At 31.5% G+C, this 13,620-nt stretch overlaps 1 protein-coding gene across 3 annotated transcripts in view; it reads left to right on the forward strand.

Moving 5' to 3' along the window:
* LOC143080608 (C-Maf-inducing protein-like) overlaps positions 1-13,620 on the forward strand; it is a 72,628-nt gene that overhangs the window by 1,687 nt on the left and 57,321 nt on the right. For 2 of the 3 annotated variants that reach the window (XM_076256531.1, XM_076256532.1), the window contains exon 2: positions 5,922-6,062. In XM_076256531.1, the coding sequence (XP_076112646.1) occupies positions 5,922-6,062 (141 nt within the window). The remainder of the gene's footprint in view (positions 1-5,921; positions 6,063-13,620) is intronic. The other variant, XM_076256533.1, reaches the window with a different exon arrangement.

Here is a 13,620-nt window from a genome sequence, read left to right on the forward strand (position 1 = left end):
TTGAAAGAGAGATAATCAACATTCTGACTGCTCAAAAATACTTTAAATTGTACTTTTTGTACTTTTGTACTTTAGCATATTATCCGTTTTGTGCATAATTTTTGAATGATCTAAATCATTGTTAAAAAAAAAAACCAACCACTTTTTATGCTACATTTTGTACAAAGTAGGTGTTACTGTACATGTTAATAATGTATATGAGAATTAAGAAAACATACAGGGCCTGCACATGAGGTAAAGCATTTTACATGGATTTTAACATGTTAACATAATATCTGTGAACTGAAGATTAAGTAATATGTCAGATGTGAGCGGAAACTGTATCTTCATGTTGAACAGAGACATATTTATCATGGTACATTGGTATACATGTACACGTATATCCTGTGCTTAATTGTTGACAGTTTTACAAGTGACATTTGACATTAAAAGGAAATCTCAACCTTTTTTTCTGCAAATGAAAACATTTATTGTATTTTTTTTTAAAACAATATTCATTAAAGTATGTATTTATTCATACTATATAAGGTATTACAGTTTATATAAAAATTACAAAACTAATTAAAAGCTGTCTCAAGTGTCATTGTTATGGCCTATTAATCAAATCGATGAAATTCTTCAATTATTTGTATAGAAATACACTGCAATTTTAATTAATCTCCTGAGCAGTGTAAAAATACTACAAATGTACTTTAATGAGAGTTGTCTCATTGTTAGTCATACAATGTACCACATCTTCTTTTTTATATTAGAGTGGGGTGCTCATTTTCGCCATATCTTTCCATGTTTTCTACAGTTTATGTTCAGGTCTATATGTTTTTGAAGTATACTGATATTTCGATATGAAGATAACTTCAAATACAAAACATTTCTAAGCTTGAAAACATGTTTGTTTGAAAATAATCAATCCTCTGTAAAGTTAGATTAAAGGGTGTTTATTTAAAACCAAATAACTGCTGCTTTATATAATATTTATCAAATAAATTTCATTATACATGAACAGTAGACATTTCAAAGGCGTAAAAAACAGAAGTTTAGGCCAATCAGTCAAAAAATTACTAAGAAAAACTTCTTTGAAAATTGTGTTTTTCATTCAGGAAATTGATCGAAAATTGTTGTCCGTTTTTCGGTCCTATGCAGTAAGTGCCGCAATTTTGTTTTAGTTTAGAAAAAAATCATATTTGTTATAAAATTATAATTTATCGGCATATTTCTTCAATTTCAGCCATCCTTTGAAGTTTTTACACCTCAAAATCATAAAACGGCGAAATTGTGTCCCCGGCGAATATGCGCCCCCCACTCTAAGTGGAATATTAATTTACTGTGACACATGAAAAACTTTGAAAAATATGTCCTGTCTTCCAAGTTTTGTAGGCTATTGTGAGCATGTACAGCTCTGACATATCCATTTGATATTTTGGAATATCATAAAGGGGGTCTCGTTTGGGGGGTTCTGATCCTGGGTCCCGCTTACTGTTTTGTCAGATTCCTGTATCTCCCTAACACTATGTACATAAGCAATTCTCATTTTTTTTGTAATTTCCTGTGTCCCGCCTATGACTTCATTTCCCATTTTACAGCCCAATAATTAGACTTTCATGTGTCACGCTTACAAAAAATCGGCAATTCGCATCACGTTTAGACCTAAATAGGACTCACCATACTGTAAATGCTTGGTGTAACATTATTAAGGTGTATACTAAAATGTTATTTGGTAAAAAGGACTTTTTCAATTGCTATGTTCTTTATATCACACAAATCAGTGGCATCAGTAATATACTGTATATGTTTTATTAATTGATTGATTGATTGATAGTTGTTTAATGCTAAGCAATAAAAATTTCATGTTCTGTTAGATGCAATGTACTATAGTGAACTTGATGGAAAAAGATGTGGTATACATTTTGTAATTGCCAATGAGACAAATCTCCACAGGCGACTAAATTGACAAAACCCATATTAAGCCAATATGACATTAAAAATATTAGGGAAAAGAATACTATTACACATGATTACATGCATCACATGTCGAAAAAGAAATGAAAGATAAATTTAAAAAAAAAAAGGCAAATGGCAATTGGGCATTGTGTGCCTTAATTATAAACAGTGTTAAAATTATCATCAGTTATTAATGCATAATATTAGTGAATTGCTTGAAACTACAAGAAAAATGCATAACTCTTGACTTAATATACCAAATATAGTAGGAAAGGGATATTTTAGTGCAATGACTGTATCACATTACTTCTCCCCCCCAATCTTGTACATATATATGTTGTACTTGCTTGGGGATGGAAAATATTTTCATATGTTTACTTTTAAAAACTACACATGTAATTGTAGCAATTTTTAGCTGCAGAAAATAAACAATATTTATTAAGAACAATGTCAGAAACGTATCAACTTTTTGTACTACATGTAAGCGTGAAACTGTTGTAGGGCTCTGTAAAGCTCACCTTTCCTATTTTCTAAGCCTTGACATGTACATGTACACTTGTATACTTTAAAACAGGAAAAGATTTGTTTAATTTGAAGAGTGTTCACAAACTCTGATTGTAAAATAGAATTACAGTAAAGATGAGTGGCTTATTGTTGAAAAGTTAATGTTCAAAAGCCTGAGTTTCCATAAAAATTTTGAAATCCAAATTGAATCAAATCCTTTGATAATTCTCTCACAGTCCATCATATATGCTCATTGTAAATTCCAAATGTTTTTAGGAAAAAGATAATGAACCTACTAAAATTGAAATGTTCACCTTTTAAAGAATTTGCTGAATACACATGTATGTTTTAAAATTCTACATCTTAAAACAATAGAACAAAATATTAGAGTAGAGGAGCTTGAGGGTAGGTTTAAAGACCATGTGTAAGACATAATAGTGTCCTGTAAAAAAGTGTCCATGAGGACAGTTTTTCATAGAATTTGGGTATTTAATAATGTCCATTGCCATTGAATAGTGTCCCTCAAATGGACAGATTTTTACTGCAATAGATATGAAATAGTGTCCACCCACAGGACAAATTTTCATAATAGTTTCTATTAAATTGTGTCCTCCGACCAAGGGAAGTAATACAAAGGTCATTAAAAAGTTTTATTATACTTGAATTTTAATTAAAATGTGAAGGATTGATGCGAAATTGAATAATATACAAATGTAAACAAACAAATAATGGATGGAAGTGAATATAGAGAAATTTAAGTTCTAAGAAATTTCCGGCAAATGATTAAATGACAATGATAGAATAACAATAAGAAGGAAGTTTAAATCTGAAGATCTTTACTATATTTATTATGTCAGAGAAGAATGCAATTGAAAATAAATAATAATGTCCATTGCCATGAAATATTGTCTCCTAAGTGGACAGCATTTTACAGCAACAAATATGAAAAATGGTCCATCTACAGAACACATTTTTGTAGTGAATGTTAATAAATTGTGTCCCCAAGGATTATACAAATCCTTGTGTCCCCCAAGGAAAATAATACTGACAGCATCTGTTACTTATTTGAGTTTGAATTATACATGTATATATTATATTAGTAGATATAGATATGAAGATAAGGATGATAATTGAGTGTCAATGAGACAACTCTATGTCAAAGTAACAATTAAAGGTCGCAATTAAAAGTTAAAATGGGTCCAGTAATAACAAGGCAATGAATATCATTTAATACTTTAATCATATCAAAAAATGCCCTGGCGGACACAATGTCCTGTGAAAAAATGTTCCCCTGGACAATATTATGGTTGTGAATCATGTCCATGTTCATGGACACTTTTTTCATACCTGAGGACATATTTTCATAGGAAATTGTGTCCAGGACACATTTAAATATGTATATATTGTCCATGGACAGTATTTACTATGAAAATGTGTCCAGTGGACATTTTTTCATGAGGGACATTATTAAATCCTACACTTGTAACCCATGAGGAAATAGTAGATTTAATTATAGTAATTTTTTTATGGAATTGAAAATTACCCTACAACCATTTATAATTATCTTCAGTAGGATTAAATTTTTATCAAAATCAATAAGCAACCAAAAAAAACAATCATGTACAGGTAAATTTGGTCTTCAAAGATGATTGATGCATTTAAGTTCCTTTGTCTATCATCCCCATGCTTTAATATGTTGTATACATGTATTTTAAACTTGAAACTGTGTTCATGGTTTTGTAAAAAAAGTATACGAATTAAGTAAGTCACTGGCATTTGACACACATTTAAATCATTTTTTCTACAGATTTTTTTTCGGTTGTCATTTTAAAAACTTCAGTCATGTCAGTAAATCAGGGTATTTTGTTGTTCACCATCATAATCAATCAGACTCATTAATATGATCGAAATTATGCACACAACATCTTCCAATCCTCCTGTGATTTCAATCACTTTGTCAGTTTGATTTCTCTCCTTAGAGGCTGCAGCTGCTGTTGTTCAATGTACTTTTAGATATGACATTTGATTTGACCTTTAATTGATGTTTTGAACACCTGAGCTATGAGGAAATTATTTAAAAAAGAACTAGATACCCTTCATTTATACTTTAACCTAATGTAAAATTCACAAATGAACTACTTACATATAAATTACCATGAAAATAGAAAAAAAATGTGAAAAACAAATTATATGCAAGTGTCAACCAGAATAATTAAATTAGTGCTTCCGAAAAGTATCTGTGAAAATAAATATGGTTCACAATTGTGTTTTTGGAAAAGAAATTTGAGGCTTAGAATGTTTACTATTTCTACTTTCCAAGTCGCTCATGTCAACCGTTTTGTGCTTTAAAATTTACATATAAAAAAAATCAGATAATGCAGATGGTTTTGTATTAAGAACAGTAGCTATAAAGATTGAATTATAACAATACTATCATATGTCTCTTCTTGAAATCCCCTTTGTTACATGCTTTTATTGTGATTCTAGTGTAACAATATTGTGACTGTTTCATGGATTTGGTGGATACAGACATGACAGGGGAACCATGAATTTAAATGGAATGTATGCAAAATTTACCAAAACCAGAAAATTAAAAATCTAAAATATATCTAAGTTTTCCTCAAACCCATCTTCGCTAGCCAAGGGTTACGATCATTGGCTAGCGAAGATGCCCCAAACCAAGAAAATTAATACCTTCTAAAATAAATGAATCCACAGTATTTATAATCATGATAATTATTATTATCATAATGTTTTTTTTTACACTTAAAACCAGGAAGATTCCCATGAGACAAATGAATAAAAAACTTAACTTTAACAAACAGATATGCTTCATTTGTGAGATTTCCTTATTTGATATTGATTTTATTAGTGATGCATTTAGCGTGCTAGTTCTAACAGGAAGCCATTTTGCTACATTGTTAGCATTACCATCTGATTTATGAAAGAGGTATTTTAAGTTCAGTCTTTTTCAAATTGCTATTTATACTTGCTTAGTAAAGATGTTGAACAAGAAGTTTTACTATAATTATGTCCAGATTATTGCATGGTACAAAACATAGAAGGAACATATATTTGAAACACAGAAATAAAACTAAAGTCTTTTTCAAGGGCACATATATGTTAACAAAGAATACTAACTTAAAGTCAATTCGTCTCATTCCAAACAAACAACAAGGTTATCTGAAGACCATCCACAAATGTATTTTTTAAACGCTCATAAGGTGGTAACTTGGCATTGCTTTCCATTTGGTTCTGAAGAATGGAAAACATGGCCACTAGAATCTATCATTCTGATTTACAGCCAATTTTAAAATCTGCCTCCAAAAGAAATGTAGGTTAATTTGTTAGAAACTATCCTCTAAAGCAATTAAATGTAGAGGTCAGATTTGTTAGGTCTTAAAAAGGTGGCCATTTACAGCTATTATTACTTGTTATTGTATATTGTATAATTATTGAACCTGATTTTATATTTTCAGCCAACAGGAATGATGGATAGTTCTGTGCTGTATTCTAGTATTGAGGATGTCCATATTGTATCCAGGTGGAACGCTGGCCAAAAATTCTGTATACGAATCACAATACCTGATGGATCATTGTTGATGCAGGTTTGTAACAATGTATGTTCTTTTTCTAAAATTCAGACCTTTTATATTTCTTTAATGGTTTTAGCCATGTTTAGTCATTTTGAAAGTCAATTTCAAGAAAATTCTGTCTGATTCCTTGGTTTCAGAGGTATATATTTTAGTTTATACATTTGTACATGTACCTTAAATTTTTGCTATCCTGACTATTTTAGATCCTCTTGAATGCCCCTCTTGATACAGATTTACACTAGCAAAAAATTATTCTGAATTAATTTCACTTTTTTGCAAAGATTTGCATGGCATATACCATAGCATGACTTGTGCTATTTGTTTTAAATGCAAAATTCATGGATCTTTATTATTCTTTATTTGATGACATAAATGAAATTATATATGTCAATATCATAAACCAAATACATCATGTACATGGAAGTCCCAAGTTGTTATAAAAAAAATAATTTTAAAAAGTGTTTACTCAGAAAACAAAATATGACTTTAGGGTTGTTATCAATCAAACTATGAAGATTGAATGTATACAATATTAAACAAGAATGTAACATTGGATTGTGTTTGTATTGCCCTGGTATACATTGTAGCTGAGCGTGTAGATTAATCAATTCCATGAACAGAAATAGCAGTGCTACCCTCAAGTGTTACATGAATCAATCCACTGACTGCTACAATAGAAAGCTGATAATATGACAATTCAATTTCTGGAGTCATTTAATTTGATCTGAGTTTTCTAACCCGTTAACCTATATAATATTTAATCATTAAAAAGGCGAGGTTACATGATAAAGAGAAATATATATTACAGCATAATGCTTGCATGTGTGTAGTACATTTACATGTATAATGTAACACAATAAAAAACCTCAGTGTAAACATCAGTGTTGTTGGGAAAGAAAAGCAATTTCAGGGAATTATACAACTATAATGCATATTAATGTTCAGATATATTTAACTAAAAAACTGAAAGACTTCAATTTGAAACCTTAAACATTGACAAAATAGACCTTACCATACATGTAGGGGCTCAAAAGAAAAACTGTCAGTCATCTTGAAACCCTTCAGTCTACTGTCAGTATGCATTGATTTTACTAACTCCAGGATTCAGTGGCAATGTTAGAAATGAAAATATATCCTAGTCCTTAAAACATACAAGTGATCAGAAGACCTTTCACATAGGCAGATCCAGGCTGTCCTTTTTGTGGGAAAAATTTGGTTGATTATATAGGGAATCACTGAAGCATGACTGGAGGGGCTACCACTAAGGTTTATCAGTGCCCCCAGTCCCCCCATATGAAAATTTCTATATCAACCACTGTTTCAGTCTACTGCAAATCTGCAGGGATTTTACTAACAGCAAGATTCAGTGGAAATGTTAGAAAATACATATTCTAGCCCTTAAAAACACACCAGTGATCAGTTCAAAAAGAAAATCTTATTACTGAAGATGAATGTTAGTTAGTATAATGAATTGTTCATGAGATTGGATCAACATTATTCGTAAGTTTGTGAAACTGATCACAGGTGATGATACAAACTTACTACAAACAGGATATTTATATCCCAGTTTTATCATTTGCTGTAGGCATACATACATGCTGAGCCAGACATTCAGTTTTATCATTTGCTGTAGGCATACATACATGCTGAGCCAGACATTCAAAAAATATCAAAGATATGCTTGTGTACGTCAGAAGACTCATCAGTGACGCTCTAATCATAAAAGTTGTATTAACAATTTGATTTTGTTTTTCCTTTGAAAAAAAACCCTAATGTATTATTTCCATATGTTCTACAGCTCAGTAATCAATATTGTGATTTTATATCTGTTGACAGTTTTAAATGATCAGTCTTCTGAAAATCAATATCCCAGCTGTGTTGACCTCCCACGTACTATGTAACATCTATCATTTTCAAGATGGAGAGCAGACAATTTCTTTAACTAAGAGACATCTTCATTAGTGAGGCAAAAATTTGGTCTGATGTTAAAAAAAAGACATTTAAAGTAAAATGTATTGTGTATTTATAACTCTCAGATACCATACAAATTTGCAAAGGAATTATAAATATGGCACTTATTCCATGATTTTATATAAATTTTGTTTTTTGCAATAAAAAAAAACTAAAGACTAAAAAAACACCAAAAAAAGCAAAACAAACTAACGGTGCACATACTGTCTTCAATGAGGGACAGCGTGTCTATACAGTTCATTGATGTTATTGAGTTAGGTGCCAACAAACATGGTTTGAACACTGCCACATTCTGTGTGTGCCAATCCTAAGTCAGGAGGAACCTGTACTTCAATGGGTTTGGTTTGTTGCTGTGTATCATGTATATATTTGTATATTCGTTTATTGTTTTGTACATAATTCAGTTTGATTTTTTGCCACATTTTCTCTTTGATAATGTATGAAAGCAAATCTGAATGGGAATCAAGCAAAAAAGAAGTGACATAATTTCTTCATTTAGGATTTTTTTGCTCAATATTAATAATTATTTTCTATGTATATATGTAGGACTCTAAAGTGCGATGGGGACGCTAAAGTGCGATGGTCACGCTAAAGTGCGATGGTATACGCTAAAGTGCGATGCATCCACACGCTAAAGTGCGATGGTCCGCGAAAGTATAGACGTAAGAAACGTAGTTTGATTATGACGTTATCAGTCGTTTATACAAACCAAAAATGAACATGCCGGAAGATAGATTCAGAATATTTTATTAACAATTTTTTCAATAAATGTCCATGACTTTAATACTAGTAATTGATTTAAACTTAACCGTTCTTTGTCGGCTGTAGCGCAATGTTTATTTTTTTCGAGTGCTGGAAGGACTTGTATTCTGTAGTGAACAAATTAACTAAATACATGTATACAAAACAGTTTACGCATACTTATCCTGCTTCTATTAGAAGCAAACGGATACATTTGAAGCATTGTTTATGTGGCAGTTTACTTTTTGATCCTCGTTAAAATGTTGTCGATTTTAATAAAAGATACGTCCAACGGTAAAATAGACATACATGTTTTCAGGTGTGAATTATAAATTTTCTGCTTAAACGTTTGTTTGTACTGTACATTGTAGGAAAATAAAACATGTATTTGTTCTCGCTAAGAAAAAGGAAGCTAGGCGAACATTGCCTTTCTATCGCATTTGACATGATTAAAAGCTTATAAATAAAAGAATAACAATGTTGCATATTCCGACAATGAACGAATTTTGTATTTATAAGTTTTCAATGACGACTGTAAGGAAGGTTGTAACATTGGTGTGAACGACAATATATACCAATTATCCAAATATTCAATACTATGAATACGCTCCAAATGGTTAAAAATTCATTTTACATGAAATTTAATATTTTGCGACACATAAATTAGTACCTTCATAGCAATTATTACTTCGTCGAACTTGTTTATTTAGAAACAATCACTTAAGCCTACCGGAAAATTATAAAGCCTATCACATATGTTATACTTTAGCATACTAGCTTTTGCAAAACTTTTTTAACCTCGATGTTTTAACCCCTCGAATCTTACCCTTTGGACCATCGCACTTTAGCGTGATACACCATCGTACTTTAGCGAACAAACAACCAACGCACTTTAGCGTGATACACCATCGTACTTTAGCGAACAAACAACCAACGCACTTTAGAGTGAGACACCATCGTACTTTAGCGTAGACCATCGCACTTTAGCGTGACCATCGCACTTTAGAGTACCATCGCACTTTAGAGTCCTACATATATACATATCTATCCTTTCTTAAAAGTATGACACTGGTAAATTATAAAAAAAAATTTGTATAATTTACACACAGCAGTCAGCTTCAGTGCAATTACATCAATTAACCAAGAAATGGCTTTATTTGTTTAAAGACCAACATTTATCATTTGAGACATTTATATTATACCAATTAATGTCTGTCTTGCTTAAAAATCTGGCACCAGTAAATATGTTATGAAAAAGTTCCATAATTTATACACAGCTGGATTGAAATGAGTTCAGTTAGTCTGGAATGGCCTAATTTGTCATGACCAAGGTTTTTCATGAACCACATTTATATCCTACAAATTAAATTCCACCTGACAGCAGCCAGCCAGTGATTTGAGTTTTTCAGTAACAATAAAGAGCAGTCTACCCATTAGTCTTATTGTCATCATCTGATATCATACACCAGTTATGAATACAAAGTATCATTGATGCACCAATTATCACAATTTTCTTTTGATGTGGTCCTATACCTATATTGATTTTGTACAGACAATTATTTTGATCAGGAATAAATTTGGTTTGCTAGGAGTTTTACACAACAAATAGCTATTGAAGTTGATTTATGGTTTAGGAAAGACATTTAGTTCCAGAGATATTTTTTTCTGTGGTTTTATGTCAAGTGTTTCTATCTGGTATAGAAATTGATTATGTAATTATTAGTATGTGACGGTAGTTAACTTTACTAATTAATGTCTCTCTATCTCTACTATACACCAGGTTATTGACTAGATATTTTCTGATCCTATATTTAAATGGCTTTTGTCAATAAATGAAAATAGAAAACAAAATACAAAGGGTGCAATGAAAAATCAGAAAACAAAATACAAAGGGTGCAATGAAAAATCAGAAAACAAAATACAAAGGGTGCAATGAAAAATCATCAGTCAACAAATAAACATGTTAATAGAATACAGACTGACAGACAGTAACTGATGTACAGTAGTTGTCGTTTGTTAATAGAATACACACTGACAGACAGTAACTGTTGTACAGTAGCTGTCGTTTGTTAATAGAATACACACTGACAGACAGTAACTGATGTACAGTAGTTGTCGTTTGTTAATAGAATACACACTGACAGACAGTAACTGTTGTACAGAAGTTGTCGTTTGTTAATAGAATACACACTGACAGACAGTAACTGATGTACAGTAGTGGTCGTTTGTTAATAGAATACACACTGACAGACGACAGTAACTGTTGTACAGTAGTTGTCGTTTGTTAATAGAATACACACTGACAGACAGTAACTGATGTACAGTAGTTGTCGTTTGTTAATAGAATACACACTGACAGACAGTAACTGATGTACAGTAGTTGTCGTTTGTTAATAGAATACACACTGACAGACAGTAACTGTTGTACAGTAGTTGTCATTTGTTAATAGAATACACACTGACAAACAGTAACTGATGTACAGTAGTTGTCGTTTGTTAATAGAATACACACTGACAGACGACAGTAACTGTTGTACAGTAGTTGTCGTTTGTTAATAGAATACACACTGACAGACAGTAACTGATGTACAGTAGTTGTCGTTTGTTAATAGAATACACACTGACAGACAGTAACTGATGTACAGTAGTTGTCGTTTGTTAGACGGTAACTGTTGTACAGTAGGTGTTGTTTGTTAATAGACTACACACTGACAGACAGTAAATGTTATACAGTAGTTGTCGTTTGTTAATAGAATACACACTGACAGACAGTAACTGATGTACAGTAGTTGTCGTTTGTTAATAGAATACACACTGACAGACGACAGTAACTGTTGTACAGTAGTTGTCGTTTGTTAATAGAATACACACTGACAGACAGTAACTGATGTACAGTAGTTGTCGTTTGTTAATAGAATACACACTGACAGACAGTAACTGATGTACAGTAGTTGTCGTTTGTTAATAGAATACACACTGACAGACAGTAACTGATGTACAGTAGTTGTCGTTTGTTAATAGAATACACACTGACAGACAGTAACTGTGGTACAGTAGTTGTCATTTGTTAATAGAATACACACTGACAAACAGTAACTGATGTACAGTAGTTGTCGTTTGTTAATAGAATACACACTGACAGACAGTAAATGTTATACAGTAGTTGTCGTTTGTTAATAGAATACACAAGAACAGACAGTAACTGATGTACAGTAGTTGTCGTTTGTTAATAGAATACACACTGACAGACAGTAACTGATGTACAGTAGTTGTCGTTTGTTAATAGAATACACACTGACAGACAGTAACTGATGTACAGTAGTTGTCGTTTGTTAGACGGTAACTGTTGTACAGTAGGTGTTGTTTGTTAATAGACTACACACTGACAGACAGTAAATGTTATACAGTAGTTGTTGTTTGTTAATAGACTACACACTGACAGACAGTAACTGATGTACAGTAGTTGTCGTTTGTTAATAGAATACACACTGACAGACAGTAACTGATGTACAGTAGTTGTCGTTTGTTAATAGAATACACACTGACAGACAGTAACTGTTGTACAGTAGTTGTCGTTTGTTAATAGAATACACACTGACAGACAGTAACTGATGTACAGTAGTTGTCGTTTGTTAATAGAATACACACCGACAGACAGTAACTGATGTACAGTAGTTGTCGTTTGTTTATGTAATTTATATGTGTTTCTCATTTCTCGTTTTTTTTTATTTTATATAGATTAGACCGTTGGTTTTTCCGTTTGAATGGTTTTACACTAGTAATTTTGGGGCCCTTATAGCTTGTTGTTCCGTGTGAGCCAAGGCTCCGTTTTGAAGGCCGTACATTGACCTATAATGGTTTACTTTTCTTTTAAGTTATTATATGGATGGAGAGTTGTCTCATTGGCACTCACAGTGACACCACATCTTCCTATATCTAGTAAATGTTGAAAAGACATTTACACAGAAAACTTACTATTGAGCAACATAAACCCCGACAAAAAATGGGTTGAATTGATGTACTGTAGAAGGGTAAACACTTCTTTCTTCTCTTCTGGTACCGATGTGTTGCTCATGTTGAAATAAGTGTTGTAGAAGGGTAAACAGTTCTCTCTCCACTTCTGGTACCTGATGTGTTATGTATTATAATTAAAAATTTTGCAGCTGATAATGACTTAAAGCATTCAATCCAGTTTACATGTTGAGTGAGTTAAATCACTGTGATACATGTAGAGTGAAAATCAAAGTTATAAAATATCTATAAATTTCGTGAATTTCAAAAGCAAAAGAAACTAATTAACAATTATTTCTTAAATCATTCTTAAGCAATTTTAAATAAATTTATTACAGATGAAAAATTGATTTGATAAATTATGTTCTTGTCAAAACTGCTTGTCATAAAAAGATTGATTGTAATTTTAACATTAATACAAAATATCTATTTATCAATTTCAAGAAATTTAACCTGCAAAATCAGATATATCTATCATTCAATGTTACCTAAATTATCTGAATACACAATGTTAATACATCTATCATTGAAATGATTTATACAAAGCCTGGAGGAACCAGTGTTATAGTTCACTTCAATTAGACTTTTTTGAAACATTAAGTTAGTTATAAATCTATAGATTTTTGTTATTTGAAGATTTGATAAATGTATAAAAGTTGATATTGACCAAGTTCTATTGCTTTTTTAGTCTTACAGCCGTGAGTTGATTAAAATATCTGACCAGTTGAACAGTATGGTTTGATAAAACAAATTGTAATTTGGTCAGCAGCAATAGATGGAGCACAGTAACCCTTACATTCAAGTCAAAGTATCATGATGTATTTAGGAAAATTGTTGAGTGAGGGAATATCATTGACAC

The sequence above is a fragment of the Mytilus galloprovincialis genome, chromosome 6 (assembly GCF_965363235.1).
Source record: "Mytilus galloprovincialis chromosome 6, xbMytGall1.hap1.1, whole genome shotgun sequence".
Lineage (NCBI taxonomy): Eukaryota > Metazoa > Mollusca > Bivalvia > Mytilida > Mytilidae > Mytilus > Mytilus galloprovincialis.